Here is a 15,188-nt window from a genome sequence, read left to right as displayed (position 1 = left end):
GCCTTGCGCCTTGCGCTTTTAAAACACAGAGTCCAATAATGTGGGTGAAATATTTCATTGTGAAAGAAATATGGAGCAAGCCCATCCCACCCAAAAAGAAGGCCAAACAAATGTTTATTGCCCCACATATGCTTCCTATGCCTTGCAAGTGGTGAATCCTTATCTCATCTATTGCCATCTTGCCCTTTTGTGCTTTTGTTTGGGACCTCTGTTCTCTTTTTGGATGCAAGTGGACCTCTCCGCAGGATGTAGTGAGCTTTTTCAGCCCAAGTTTCCTAAAGCAACCCACAAAGAGAGGAAGAATGATGTGGAAAGCAATTCGGGCTGCAGTTGTGTGGATTGTTTGGGAGGAAAGGAAAGGGAGAATTTTTAATGAAAAATATAGATCAAAAGAGGAAATGGTTGATGTGATAAAAATCAGAGCAGCACATTGGAAAAGACACTTGACCTATTCAAAAATTTTTTAGTGAATGATGTACTGAGGACATGGACTGAAGTGGAAAAGCAATTCGTTATGGAGTGGAGGCCAGTAGGTCACCAATGGCTAACAAAATAAAATAAAATTTCGATGGAAGCTCCATGGGAAGCACAGGAATGGTAGGTATTGGAGGAGTATTTAGAGACTGCACAGGGAAGGTTTTGGCTATGTTTTCAGGACCTTTGGTGCTGGGAGATTCACTGAAGGCTGAGCTGATGGCATTACTACAAGGATTATGAGTTTCCAAGCAATCAAATTTTCAGCAATTGGAAGTAGAGGGAGATTCAAAGATATTATTGGTCCAAGTTATTGAAGTGATGCTAAAAAAGCCATTACCCAATTTGCTTTGTCTGACTGAATCATAACTCATAAGAATTTCCTAGCATGTCATATTGAATTTTGAATTACACCATTTCATTGAAACGGATAGAACCACTTTTTAGCCTATTTATGTTCTATGAGTGTATTAAATGTGGAATAAATTTCACTTGGTCCTCCCTGTATCTACATTAAAAGAGACTTTTGCTTTCTCTTGCTTGTTCATTTGTTTTTTGTTGTTGTTCTTGGTGTTCCTTTTCTTTTTTTTTTCCTGTTCCTTTTCTAATTAACAAGATAGGAAGCTCAAGAAAAAGAGGAGTGATTAGGGATCTGTTGAGAAGAGAAAAACCAGATATTGTGCTGATTCAAGAATCTTTGTCTGAGTAAAATAGGAGTTGGGTTAGAAGTATATGGTCAGGGAGAGACATAAGTTGGGCATACGCACAATCTTGGGGAGCTTCAGGGGGAATTATAACTTTGTGGAAAAATGCAGAGATTGGAATTATAACTTCAGGGGGAATTAATTGGGAAGTATTCAGTGTCCCAAGGTTTTAAAAACTGACCCGGAAACGGAACCGTTCTGGCCACCTGTTTTTGGGTCAGCGGTTCGACTGTCCGGGTCAAGCGGTTCGAACGGTTTGAACATCTTACCCATTAGATTGGAATATTAGGGTAAGATGCATACTATATAAAAGAAAACAAGGGTTGAAACTTGAAAGAAAACTGTTGGCTGAACTGAAAGAGTTTAGAAGAGAAGAAGAAGAAGAAGAAGAAGAAGAAGAAGAGGAGGAGGTGGACTTGCAGGTTTGCAGCAGCGACGGCGATGGCGAACTACAGCGGCAACAACGGCAGCGTTCTCAGTCTCAGATCTCACTCTCTCTCTCACCTTCTCGTGCGAGAAAGACAGATCTGAGATTTCTCAAACTCTCACTTCAAAATTCAGGCCTTCACCTTTGCTATGATCTTATAAAGACTATTCACCAAGCTGATCGGTCTGAAATCTCTTGGGTGAATGGCTTCTTTCTTCTTGAGAATTAAGGCCACAAAGGTGGAGTTCAAGCTAGGATTAATTATTCCCCTTATATAGAATTCCTCAAAGACTCCCAAGATGTCCTCCTTCAGTATATCCCAACAATCCTGATAAAAGGCCATTGTAAATCCATCTGGGCCTGGAGCTTTGGAGCGATCCATAGAGAAAACTGCCTCTTGGATTTCTTCCAATTCAAACTTTCTTTCTAACCAAACTCTCACTTCAAAATTCAGCCTAGGTCACTCCAACCCTTCAATCCACTCTCGCATTCAGAGGCTTCCTGAAAATTGATCTGAAATGATTTGGAAAAACCTCTGCTATTTCATTTTGATGATCTAAGGCAACACCCTCCACCTCTAGCTTGGAAACAAAATTTTTACTTCTCCCATTTGCTAGGGCATGGAAGAATTTTGTGTTCCTATCACCCTCCTTGATCCACTTACACCTCGATTTTTGTTTCCAACTAATCTCCTCTTTGAATAAGATATCCTCCAGCTGCTTTCTTAAATTCCATCTTTGTTCCCTATCTCTTTCCTCTAGACTCCCATCTTCCTCTTTTTGATTAATCTCTTCAATTTGGTCCACAAGAGTATTCTTCCTCTCTTCTATCCTCCCAAACTCTACCAGATGAAACTAAAATTTTTATGGGAAAATGCCCTTGATGGTCATTCACATTCTGCTTTCAAGGTAGAGTAAAAGTGATACGTGTTAGCATGTTTATGACCTGGCCAAGTTAGAGCTATCTTTTGTCATGAAAGTTTCTTTTCTGAACCTCCAGTTGCGTCATGGTCCATTCTGGTTTCAAGTCAGAGCAAAGTTGATGCATGTCAGCATGTGTATGACCTGGCCAAGCGACTGCCATAATTTGTCATAAAGCTCTTCCATTGAATCTCCAGTTGTGTCATGGTTCTATTATTATTATTTTTTTTTTTATGAATGATGGCTCTATCATGTTTGTTATGAGGCTGATGTTTTATCTAATTATGGAATGCAAGGTGATATCCTGAAATATTAAATATTGAGAGGCAAAACTACAGGTTTGGGGTTGGGTTGGGTGGTGAATCACATTCAATCTTTCCTGTTTTTATTGTTATTGTATTATTATTTTTTTGTTGTGTTCTTTCCCACCTAATGGAAAGTATAGTGCTTTGTTGATCTTGTTAGTGACCGCTTATAGGGATACTTCTACCTATCTTATTTCTTAATTAATTAAGTTGCCAATCCCCAAAAAGGAAAGAAAATCTTGTAGAAGTATAATTGGTTTTCCTTCAAGCACCTTATGTTAATATAGGAAAATATGTTTCCTACTGATGTGCTAGCAGGTAGAAGAATTATATTCATTAGACCTGGATTCTCTCTGCAATCTTCGGTTAGTTCTCTCTCTGTGTGTGCGCGCGTGTGTGTGTGCATGTTTGTGTGTAAGAGTTGCTGATCTTGTCACATTTACAGGCCAGTGTATGGGTTGATATTCCTTTTCAAATGGCGTCCCGGAGAAAAGGACGATCGCCTTGTAATTAAGGATCCAAACCCAAATTTATTTTTTGCAAGCCAGGTTAGTTTAAATAAAAATGATATTTTTCTGAGCATTTACCTACAAGTGTTCATGACGAAGTGTTGTTCTTGCAGGTTATTAATAATGCATGTGCAACCCAAGCAATTCTCTCCATTCTTATGAATTGTCCGGACATTGACATTGGGCCAGAACTGTCAATGTTGAAGGAGTTCACAAAGAACTTTCCACCTGAACTAAAAGGCTTGGCAATCAACAATAGTGAAGCCATACGTACAGCACACAATAGCTTTGCAAGACCTGAGCCTTTCGTACCGGATGAGCAAAAGGTTGCAAGCAAGGATGATGATGTATACCATTTTATAAGCTATTTGCCCGTTGATGGTGTTCTGTATGAGCTTGATGGATTGAAGGAGGGACCCATTAGCCTTGGACAGTGCCCTGGTGGATCAGGTGATATGGACTGGTTGCGAATGGTGCAGCCAGTGATCCAGGAACGCATTGAAAGGTACTCTAGAAGTGAGATAAGATTCAACCTTATGGCAATTATCAAGAATAGGAAGGAGATGTACACTGCTGAACTCAAGGATCTCCAAAGAAAGAGGGAACGTCTCTTGCAGCAGCTTGCTGCTGCACAGTCGGACAGAATGGGGGATAATAGTAATATTGAAGCACTAAACAAATCACTTGCAGAAGTGAATTCTGGGATTGAGGGTGCAACCGAGAAGATACTAATGGAGGAGGAGAAATTCAAGAAACGGAGAACAGAAAATATTCGTCGAAAACACAACTACATACCATTTTTGTTCAACTTCCTCAAGATTCTTGCAGAAAAGAGGCAGCTCAAGCCTTTGATTGAGAAAGCCAAACAGAAAGCATGCAGCACCCCTAAGTGAAGGGTCCCTTCCGTTCTGTTGGCTGTGGGACCCTGGTGAAAGTCCGGTAGTTAATGCAAAAATTTAATTCTTTTGTAGCCTTTGTTATGTCTATATTTTCTGAGATAAGGAACGCTTGTTCTATTTGAGAAAATGCTTAATCCTTGATGATCAATGCCATTTCATCTTTCAAGTTTGAACAAGTTCAAAGGCTCCGCTCGGTAACCATAAAGATCGGCTTGTTTTTCATAATGGTATTAACTAATTCTTCACAATATAGAGTTATTGGTCCATATGGTAGACACCCTGTAGGCTGTGGTAACTGTTACTATTTTTTTTCCGTCAAAATTTGTAATCGATAGTTTGATACAATTACTCGACAGCCCATCGGCCCAACTCATTTTCGTGCCTCACGGCCCTCACCCAAAGCCCAGCATCATGCATGGAGATATCGACGTCAGTACGTCGATTACATGGATCCCAACATGCAGACTTAGACCTATCATCGTCAGACCATAATACCTAGTTAGTGTAGTCTATTAACAATATTAAACAATTATATGTGTGCAATTAAATGATAACGATATAAGTTGATAAATTGAATTTAACTTTTGACCGACATCAAAATCAATGCAAGTATCAGCTAAGTAGCTGTACTGATCCGTTATTCCTATCATCCCTAGAATCATAATCATTTTGCTACCTTTTTCTTTACTCAAGGTTTTGAAAATCAGACCGAACTGGACGGTCAGACCAGAAAACACAGAAATTGGTTAGGTAACTGGTTACGTTTCACCCTAAAGCCGTTTTTTAGCGAAAAATCATTGATTTAGTCAATGATCTATTGATTTGAGTGGTTGAACCGTCGATCTGAATAATGGTTTTGAATCATTTTTTTGTTTATTTTTATTTTTCCAAGTCAGAACATGCCATTTGTTTGAACCAGTCAGTCAGACCACTCGACCGGGAACCGGTCCTCAAAACAGTTCTATGTCTGGTTCGATTTTAAAAAACTTACTTTTATTTCTTTGAGTAGTGCGCAGAATTATAGCTGGAAGACGATCAAAAGCCGCCTCTCATCGCTGGGAAGAAGCTGATAACAGTATTCAAGTGTGGACACAGGTTAAGATTCAAAAGGCGCCTATGGTGGGTCTAAGTAACGAATGCTTTAGTCACCCTATTTTGCCTGAGTGATTAATATATCTCTAATGTGGCCACGGTGGGATTTCTGCAAGTGGCAGACTCAACAGGTTTAAAGTGGTACATGAAAAATCACCGAGTTCCCAAAAGAAAACAAAACACTTGATCCATCCAAGCATAGTTTTCGCACTGGGTTTTTCGCCCAACCAACAAACTGAGGGAAAAATCAGAAAAAGCAAACTTCGTTTTCAGTATCTACAAATTTCTTGGGCGAGAAACAAGTCAACATCCCATAAATTTATGGGGGTCGATATTGTGACCTGTTTCTTTCTTCATTGATCTTGTTTTAGATGACAGATATGTAGACATTTTCTCTATGCTAAAGTGCAGAGATGGCAGGGAAACCAAAGCCAAGTAGCCAACAACCCCCTCAATACCTTCCTGATTCTCGTACGAAGGACTGTCAATGGACCGGATATTGGTCCAACCCAAGCCGGTTCAATATGAGTTCATTATAGATAGACCAGGTCTAATCCAGCTTGTCTTATTGGACTGTCTAATCCGTTCAAATTAACTTTGATTTGGGCAGATCCAATCCAAACCTGTTCCATTGACACCCCTACTTGTACCCAATCATGGACTTCACAATGCCAGGCACTATTAGCCCATACTGATGAAATATTTAACGGGAACTGTTGGCACAAAGAGAGCCCAGCAAAGGCGCTGATGACACATAATGACTTCCACATATAGAGGTACTAAACAATATGTAACACAACACTAACACGACGTGAAATCCATTTCTACACAAGAAATCATCATCATCATCCAGGCCTATCCCAACTATACGGGATTAGTTACATGAATCTTTTTTCATAATTCCGCTGTTTGATGCAATATCGATGGATAAATTATGGATATTTAAATCATTTCCTACTATTTTGACCCATGAGAAATCTTTTCCTCATTTTTATTGTGAGGAAGGTAAATGGGTATGATTTTAGTTTAAGAAGGTTGGTAGGGATTAACCTTGATGAATGACTACTGTTTATTAGAGCTTTAAGAAATGAGTTTGCTTCAACGAGAAATGGACTTTGATTGGATTATAAATTTTGTACCCATTCTTTGAGCTACTACACTACTCTTTTAACACTTGCCTTGCAAAGGTTGATTATTTACGCGACCAATCTAGACACAAATCACTCAAAAGGCAGAATCCTGTAATAAAAATGAAAAAAAAAAGGATATTTTCAGCTCTTGGCTTGTCATATTGTATACAAACTTTATGAAGTGGAACATCATAAATGATTTGGTATCACCCAACAGTTCCATTCTTGAAAATTGTTAATATGAGGTTGTAAAGAATCACTCAAGCACCTTCTTGAGGATAGCTACGGCCTACGGGTGAAGCTAACGATGCTTCCCTCAAGCTCCAAAGATGGTTGCTATGGCAACATACTTTCCATTGGTATCAAAACAGAGACGCCCTGCTCCTGCTTCGTCCTTGGGCTTAGTTGCATCGTCAAAGATTCAAAGTAAACATGGGGATCGTCACTATTTATGTACCTGCATGACATTGAATCATTGATTGATATGCCCTTCATCCATACCTCCTGGTTATGTAGTACGTTAATTTGGTTCTGAGCTTGCCTCAGTAGAAATCTTTCAGTCTCTTATCAACCCTGATGTGTCAACTTGGTCATTTAGACGGAGTCATGAAGTTTGATGATTAGAGGGGAAATACTATCTCCACGACTGTTCATTCTATGTGATGCCATACAGACTTCTGAAGTCTACTAAACAGACATTAAGCAATAGAAACAAAATTTTCTTAACATGATTCTATTTTCTGAGGCTTCTCTTCCTGATTTCCTATGTGTTATGGTTATCTGCAGCGGTGGTTAATTTCTACGAGTTCTTAGAATAAACAATAGGAGTGAGATAAAAAAACAATAATAAAAGCGTCAGAAAATATTCAACAATAATTATTAAAGGTGGATGAATACATGGTGGTGAAAACCTTATTAAGGTGATCAAATTGATAAATCACAAAGGAATTACAAAAAGTTTCATAACACTTGTTTATGTAAATGGTGGGAGAATATAAAAGCAAAAATCTCAAAAACTAGACCTTTAGAAGAAAGCTGAAGACATGACCATGGAAATGATAACAAATTTGGGACATAAATCCTGTATTATCCACCAGAACTTAGATAAATAAATTTACTTGAGGAGAACCGTAGTTTTACTTTCCTTGGTTCGGAATAGTAACTTTGTAAGAAAATCTTCCATTATCAGTTGGAAATGGGAAAGACCTGATTTTTCTCTTTGCATATTCAATACTGTCATTTCCACCTGTCCTAGCCTCAAAGTTAGGCAGGATATTGTTCAGGACACTAAGACCTGAAATACCTGTCTCCTACTTGTCATCCCCATAGCTTTATTGGATATGGATGATATACTCTGTTAGAGAAAACTGGATTGTGCATTTTCATAGTAGAACATATGGGATGACAATTGTTATATAAATCTGGGCTGAAAGTTTGCCAAATGCAAGTATACTGTATAAAATTCAATTGTTTCTATGGTTTATTCTGCTGGAAATCTTCAAATTAAAAAGCAACTTAAGTCACTTGATATGAGATTACATAGCAAGCCTTTGTACCATTTCGATTGAACATCAAGATCCTATCCATCCACTGTGATTTGGCTCAACATGTGGAAACTGCCAGAGTGAACCTACTTATCTCCAGTAAGCAAGCATGTTATTGTAGATGCGTAATTGATTATTAACTCATAAAAACTATATTATTGAAGAAGAAACTGTAATTTTTCCTTTGAGAAGCAAAGAAACTAATTAATTAATATATCCGAACTTGGTTCTTTAATAAGGCAACTATTCCCACCCTGCGTCAACTAAACAAAAATGGTATAGGTTGTTTTTTAATTAATTACGTGTTCTCTTGGATGATTTGGGATTAAGAACGAATTCAATGTAATAAGATGTGTTCATAATTAATTTTTTGGTTAAGCTGAAGGACAAAAACACAGTATTTACACATGAAGTAGATGCTAGAGAAGGATTATTACTAGATAGTGTGAACGAAATCAAGTATTATTTATTATTAGAAGAAAATTCAAACCGTTGATTACACACAAAAAGGTATGGTTTTTAAAAACGAACCGGTGACTGAACCGGTTAGGGGTCCGGTTACCGGTTCAAACGGTCTGACCGTTTAACCCAAACAGCCAGCCCATTCTGACAAAAAAGTAAAAAAATTTTAAGAAAAATTAAAAATTGGAAAACGGTTAAAACCGTTCGAATGGTTAACCGGTCAATTCAGCGGTTTGCTGATCAGAGAAAAAACGATTTTGGAGGAAAGCGAAACCGATCAAGTGACCGGTTCCCGGTTTTTCCGGTCCTGTCCGGTTTTGAAAACAGTGCAAAAAGGAGTTGCAAATCTATTATACTAATAGATATTACTACCAAACTAATTAAATCTAAATTTTTTGAAGCCAACATAAAATCTATGACAGTTACAGAACTTCTTAGTTTGGGCCTGCCACAGGCCATGATACCTAGATACCTGCACAAAGATGCCTGATTGGGGTTCGGCTTCAGACAAAGTTTTATATGTTCGAACACCATTCGAAAATTACGTGCAAGGATACTATATACGTGCAAGGATGACAAACGGACGTTTACCACTCTCCAGTCTCCACCCAAATCAACCCACCGAACCCCTGTTCTGCTATCCTCTCCAACCGGCGAAGAGAAAAGGCATCACCAGTAAAATCTTCTTCCGGCAACCGGCAACATAGAGCAGGTAAATCTTCCTTCTTCTTTGCTTCTCTAAAACACAGTCTTCTCCCATGAAAAGCCTGACCCTTACTGTTGATGATGGCAGTGATATTCCGCCAGCGACGAACGATTTCATCTGCAACTGATCCGCCAGCAGCCGGCGATAAATCTTGGGTAATAACTAGGCCAGCAGCAGTTCCTGATTTACCATGAAAAATCATAGAAAATTTTATTACCAAAAGAAAAATGGAAATATCTCCCAACACAACATTACCTCTCAGACAGCCAGAGAGGGGTCCGTGCCCATGAAACAGGGACAACATCGATTTCAGTGGGAGCAGGGGCGGCAAAATCAACTTAATAAACCTTAATTTCTTTTTCCTCAGGTTCACCCCTTCCCACTATACTTTCCTCTCACTCATTCCCACACCCATTCAAGCATAACAACGAGTGCCTTCTCTCTCCTTCTCTCCTCCCCTCCCTTCTTTCCCAGCTCTTGTAAACTTATTGTTTTCGAGCTCTTGACCTCGTTACGGCATGGGGAAGGACGTTGAGGTTGTTGAACATGGCCATTTCTCCGCCAAGGACTACCACGACCCACCTCCGGTGCCTATGATCGATGCCGTGGAATTGACCAAGTGGTCCTTCTACAGGGCTCTCATCGCTGAATTCATTGCCACTCTTTTGTTTCTCTACGTTACTGTGTTGACGGTCGTCGGTTACAAAAGCCAGACTGACCAGGCCCACAACGGGGGTGATCGTGACGGAGTTGGCATCCTTGGCATCGCTTGGACTTTTGGAGAAGTAAAGAAGAAGGGTCAGGCTTGGACATTTGGTGGCATCACTGGCGGATTAGTTGCAGATGAAGCCAATATCACTGTCATCAACAATAAGGGTCAGACTTTTCATGGCAGAAGACTGTGTTTTAGAGATTTTTTTTCTGAGATAGGGTAAAGAAAATTTCATTAATAAACAAAAACAGATGGCCCCTGTACAACAAGAGGCTGTACAAAGGGAATGTACAGAAAGATACATCATTGAACCCTATACCATCACCCCATGGCCATTAACAAAAGAATTTTTGGATACGAAAAAAAAAACGACTTATAATCCCTTAAATAATTTGTGTAGATTAACACAAGAATACCATTTTCCAACTATCTTTAAGTATACTCAACTGCTCTTTCTTTTAAAGATTATATTGCTTCTTTCTTGTTAAGTATACTCAACTGCTGATATTGTGTTTAAAAGAATTTTTCCTTCTTGTTCAAGCCTTTCAGCCTCCACCCCAGAAACCCTCGTTTGATTCGTGCATACAGCCTTTGACTGCAAAAAGCTTCATGACTCTGGACCAAATTGAGTAAGAGGAATTCCAATGAAGTAAAATATGATCAGCCGACTCTATGTGCTTTCGACAAAGCTTACATTCAGCTCTGTCCACCACCATCCCCTCTTTATCAGGTTGTCTCTTATTAATATCTTATTCAGGTAGGATGCCCAAACAAAGAAAGCCACTTTTGGAGGCACAGCCTTGCCCCAGACAACACCAGCAGGAAGATCATTACCCTTCTTTCTTTGTCATATGGTTGTAAAATAAAAGGACTTAATAGAAAACTGTCCAGAGCTCTCCCAGTTTCATACTCTTTTTGATGAGTAAGCAGAAAAACTTTTATTAAAAACAAAAACAGGTTCAAGCTGTTCAGGTGTCAAGATAACACCTTAAATCAAAGCAAACATACATCAGAATGTTCAGTTCAGATTGAACTGATTCGCATTACAAGTTTGAATCTCTAAAATGTCCCAGAAATTCTCAGCACAGTCTGAGGGACTGATTTGCTCAAATTCTGGAAGATGACCCAGCTAGTGATGAGTTTGCCAACTGAAGCCACAATCTCTTCGGTGCTTCTTTCTTTTCCTTCAAAAAGTCTCCTATTTCTTTCCCCCTACAGATACCAGCAAACTGCAAAGGGAATGCAGCTCCATGCAATTTTAGCTTTCAAACTTCCTCTAAACTTTGGCCAAGTAGAAAGGATCTCTGCTGGTGATGATGGTTGAAAGCAAGGATTAAAGAATCAGTATCGTATATCGAATCGGACAGCTTGGATATGGATACAGATACAGATACACTTTAGAAACGCATGGATATGGACAAAAAATATGGATATACTAGGGAAACACATAAAAAATTTAGAATACATTAATAATATTAAATTTAAGGTCAACTAACCATAAATAATATATAAATACATAGAAAATATGTATTTTAATGGTGTATATGAAAAAAAAAATATTACATTGAATACAATATGATGTATAGATATCATACAATTTTATTGATAATGTATCAATCAAGAGTCCAAAATGCAAAACATATTTTTTTATTATATTTTAATTATTATATCAATTGTTTTCAATTTTATTATTTTTACTTTTTTACATTAATAAAGAGATCAAGCAAATATTAAGTTCTCCATGTAAATTAAAATATCCATTAATAATTTATAAAATGTATAATCTCAACTTAAAATATATCAAATCTATTAAAATTTCTAAGATACATATCATATGCAAATTCATAATTTTTTAATTTTTAAAATGATTATTCCATTATTACATTTTCATTCCTATAATTTTCTAATTAAAAATCTTTTTTTTTTGTATAAATGTAGATTAGTAGATTTGATAGATTCAATTTAAGATTATATTCTTGAATATTTTGTAAACATTTTTTTTATTTTCTAAATAATAAATAGGATTTTATGTAATGTAAATTAATATATATATATATATATATATATATATATATATATATATCATGTGCAAATTTATAAAATTTAAGGACTAAAATAATTATTCTCTTATTAATATTATATTTTTATTTTTTTTGAGATTTAAATAATATTTTGATATAAATGTGAATTTGATATATTATTTATTTCTATTATCTTATAAAATACTGATTTTAAATATTACTTTTTTAATTTTTAGTTGGAGTTAACTATAATATGTATTATTTATTTGAATTGCATTTAAGCAAGAAAGAAATAAAAGCTATATTCATTTACTCATAAGCATAAAAGATGGAGTGGCGTGGTGGCTTATAAGCATGGATGTTTCTCTCTTAGCTCTTGACATAGGTTTGAATCCTTGCAACTTTCTTTTTTAGTAGAAGAGTATATGCATGAGCATTTGTGTCTCATGGGTAGCATATTGTTCTATATTGATCCATATCGATATGTATCGGCCGATACAATGCGATACGGATTGATATACATCCATATCGGCCCGATACGCATGACTAGCAAGATACACCTTTAGTCGTTGTGTGTCCCGTGCCGAACACTAATGATATCGATACGATACACTCCATGTCGAATGTATTGTATCGATATTTCAATCTTTGGTTGAAAGATGGGCATCCCAAAGATGAAAGAATAGAAGCTCCAAATGAAATTTGCCAAGTGGCAGGAGAAAAACAAGTGGAGAACAGTTTATTAGCACATGTAGCAGTAGCTAGCTAAGCAAAACCCCCTACTTTTTAGATGGTCTGTTGTGAGGACATTGTCCATTGCAATCAGTCTGGCAAAAGCTTCAATTCTTGGGGGAACTGGATTTCCCCATATTCTATTTATTTGACCATTAGAATTTCTAAAATATATCAAATCTATTACAATTTCTAAGATACATATCATATGCAAATTCATAATTTTTTGATTTTTAAAATGATTGTTCCATCATTACATTTTCATTCCTATAATTTTCTAATTAAAAATCTTTTTTTTTGTATAAATGTAGATTAGTAGATTTGATAGATTCAATTTAAGATTATATTCTTGAATATTTTGTAAACAAATTTTTTTATTTTCTAAATAATAAATAGGATTTTATGTAATGTAAATTAATATATATATATCATGTGCAAATTTATAAAATTTAAGTACTAAAATAATTATTCTCTTATTAATATTATATTTTTATAATTTTTTTGAGATTTAAATAATATTTTGATATAAATGTGAATTTGATATATTATTTATTTCTATTATCTTATAAAAAACTGATTTTAAATATTACTTTTTTAATTTTTAGTTGGAGCTAACTATAATATGTATTATTTATTTGAATTGCATTTAAGCAAGAAAGAAATAAAAGCTATATTCATTTACTCATAAGCATAAAAGATGGAGTGGCGTGGTGGCTTATAAGCATGGATGTTTCTCTCTTAGCTCTTGACATAGGTTTGAATCCTTGCAACTTTCTTTTTTAGTAGAAGAGTATACGCATGAGCATTCGTGCCTCGTGGGTAGCATATTGTTTTATATTGATCCGTATCGATATGTATCGGCCGATATAATGTGATACGGATTGATATACATCCATATCGGCTCGATACACATGACTTGCAAGATACACCTCTAGTCATAGTGTGTCCCGTGCCGAACACTAACGGTATCGATACGATACACTCCATGTCAAACGTATTGTATCGATATTTCAATCTTTGGTTGAAAGATGGGCATCCCAAAGATGAAAGAATAGAAGCTCCAAATGAAATTTGCCAAGTGGCAGGAGAAAAACAAGTGGGGAACAGTTTATTAGCACATGTAGCAGTAGCTAGCTAAGCAAAAACCCCCTACTTTTTAGATGGTCTGTTGTGAGGACATTGTCCATTGCAATCAGCATGGCAAAAGCTTCAATTCTTGGGAGAACTGGATTTCCCCATATTCTATTTATTTGACCATTAGGCTTAGTTTGGAAAGAGTACAAATACAAATATATACAGCACAAATACATATAAAATACAAGGTTTTGTACTTTACAAATTTGTATTTGTACTCTTTCCAAACTGAGCCTTAATTACACTGTCCACTGTCCTTCATCAGATCCATCAGAAGTTCAGTTTCCAAGTCATTAAGTTGTCTCCTAAACTGAGGATTCCACACCCTTTCTCAATTATTTTTATGCTAGGTAATCAGCTACCCGTGCCTCCCTGTCTGTTGCCACTTGCCAGCTCATATAAAGATGAATATATTTCTTGCGGAGGCCTGTTCCCACACCAACACTTCTTCTAAAACTGTACTCTTTAAGTGGTACTCTAAAACTTACACCTTATCCCAACTCACTAAGTGGTACTTCTTTTCTTCTCTCCATCCCATCCACAAAAAATACCTCGTCTTCCTCTCCGGAATTGCACATTGATAGCAGATGGCATCGGAATTGAAGCAAGAACACTCCTTAATAATGTTAGTTTTCCTCTTTTGGTAGGTACTTGCCTTTCCAAGAGGCCAGAGTTTTTTCTACTCTCTCCACAATGAGTTCCCATATAGCTTTAAAATTACACTTTAACCCCAAAAGACAACCAAGTATTTACATGGTAACTTACGCACTCTACATCCCCACCCATCTGCCCATTGCTCTCTAGATCTTGGACCTCCCCCACTGCCAAGTCACACCATTAACTAAAACTGAGAACACCACAATAGAGGTGCAAACTTTCATTCAATTCCTCCATCTCACTCCAAACCCCATTCTTTTGAATATATAATCCCAAAGTTGAGTTTACATGATCATATTCCTTTTCTATATCAATTTGAGGAAATTTCTAATGATACTTTTATTAATTGTCCTTTTGTGAGAGAAGTATGGTTTCAGGCCAAGTCACATTTAATCCAAATTAATATGTAGAGAAAAACTTAGAATGGAGCATTGTATCTTAAAAGACCAAAACAGGAAGAACATGCAAGATGGAGGTAGGAATGGCAACAGGGTGGGCCAGGCCGGGCCCAGGTTTTGCATGCCCCATCCCTGACCCCAAACTCAAATACCCCGCCTGTCCCCGCTTTGAACCCCTCTAGGGCTACAAATCCCATCCTTGCAGGGAACAGGGATCCCCAAATTTGCCACGTCCCACCCCCGTCATTCCTACTTACAAATTTTTATTTTTTATTTTTTTGAAAGTAATGTAATATAGTATAGTACAATCATATATATATATATATATATATATATATATATATATAATCGAGGTGGGTCCA

The 15,188-nt window shown here is 36.9% G+C and overlaps 1 protein-coding gene across 1 annotated transcript in view; it reads left to right on the top strand.

The window, feature by feature from the left end:
• The window catches only part of LOC104600020 (ubiquitin carboxyl-terminal hydrolase 2-like), a 38,323-nt gene extending 33,909 nt beyond the window's left edge, over positions 1-4,414 (top strand). Inside the window, exons 4-6 of the mRNA XM_010262851.3 lie at positions 3,149-3,195; positions 3,276-3,378; positions 3,453-4,414. Coding sequence (XP_010261153.1) covers positions 3,149-3,195; positions 3,276-3,378; positions 3,453-4,232 — 930 coding nt within the window. The 3' untranslated portion in view covers positions 4,233-4,414. The remainder of the gene's footprint in view (positions 1-3,148; positions 3,196-3,275; positions 3,379-3,452) is intronic.
• The last annotated feature ends 10,774 nt before the right edge of the window (positions 4,415-15,188 follow it).

This window comes from Nelumbo nucifera, chromosome 3 (genome assembly GCF_055504915.1).
Source record: "Nelumbo nucifera cultivar China Antique chromosome 3, China Antique-T2T, whole genome shotgun sequence".
Taxonomy (NCBI): Eukaryota; Viridiplantae; Streptophyta; class Magnoliopsida; order Proteales; family Nelumbonaceae; genus Nelumbo; species Nelumbo nucifera.
This window is presented reverse-complemented; position numbering and strand designations above follow the sequence as displayed.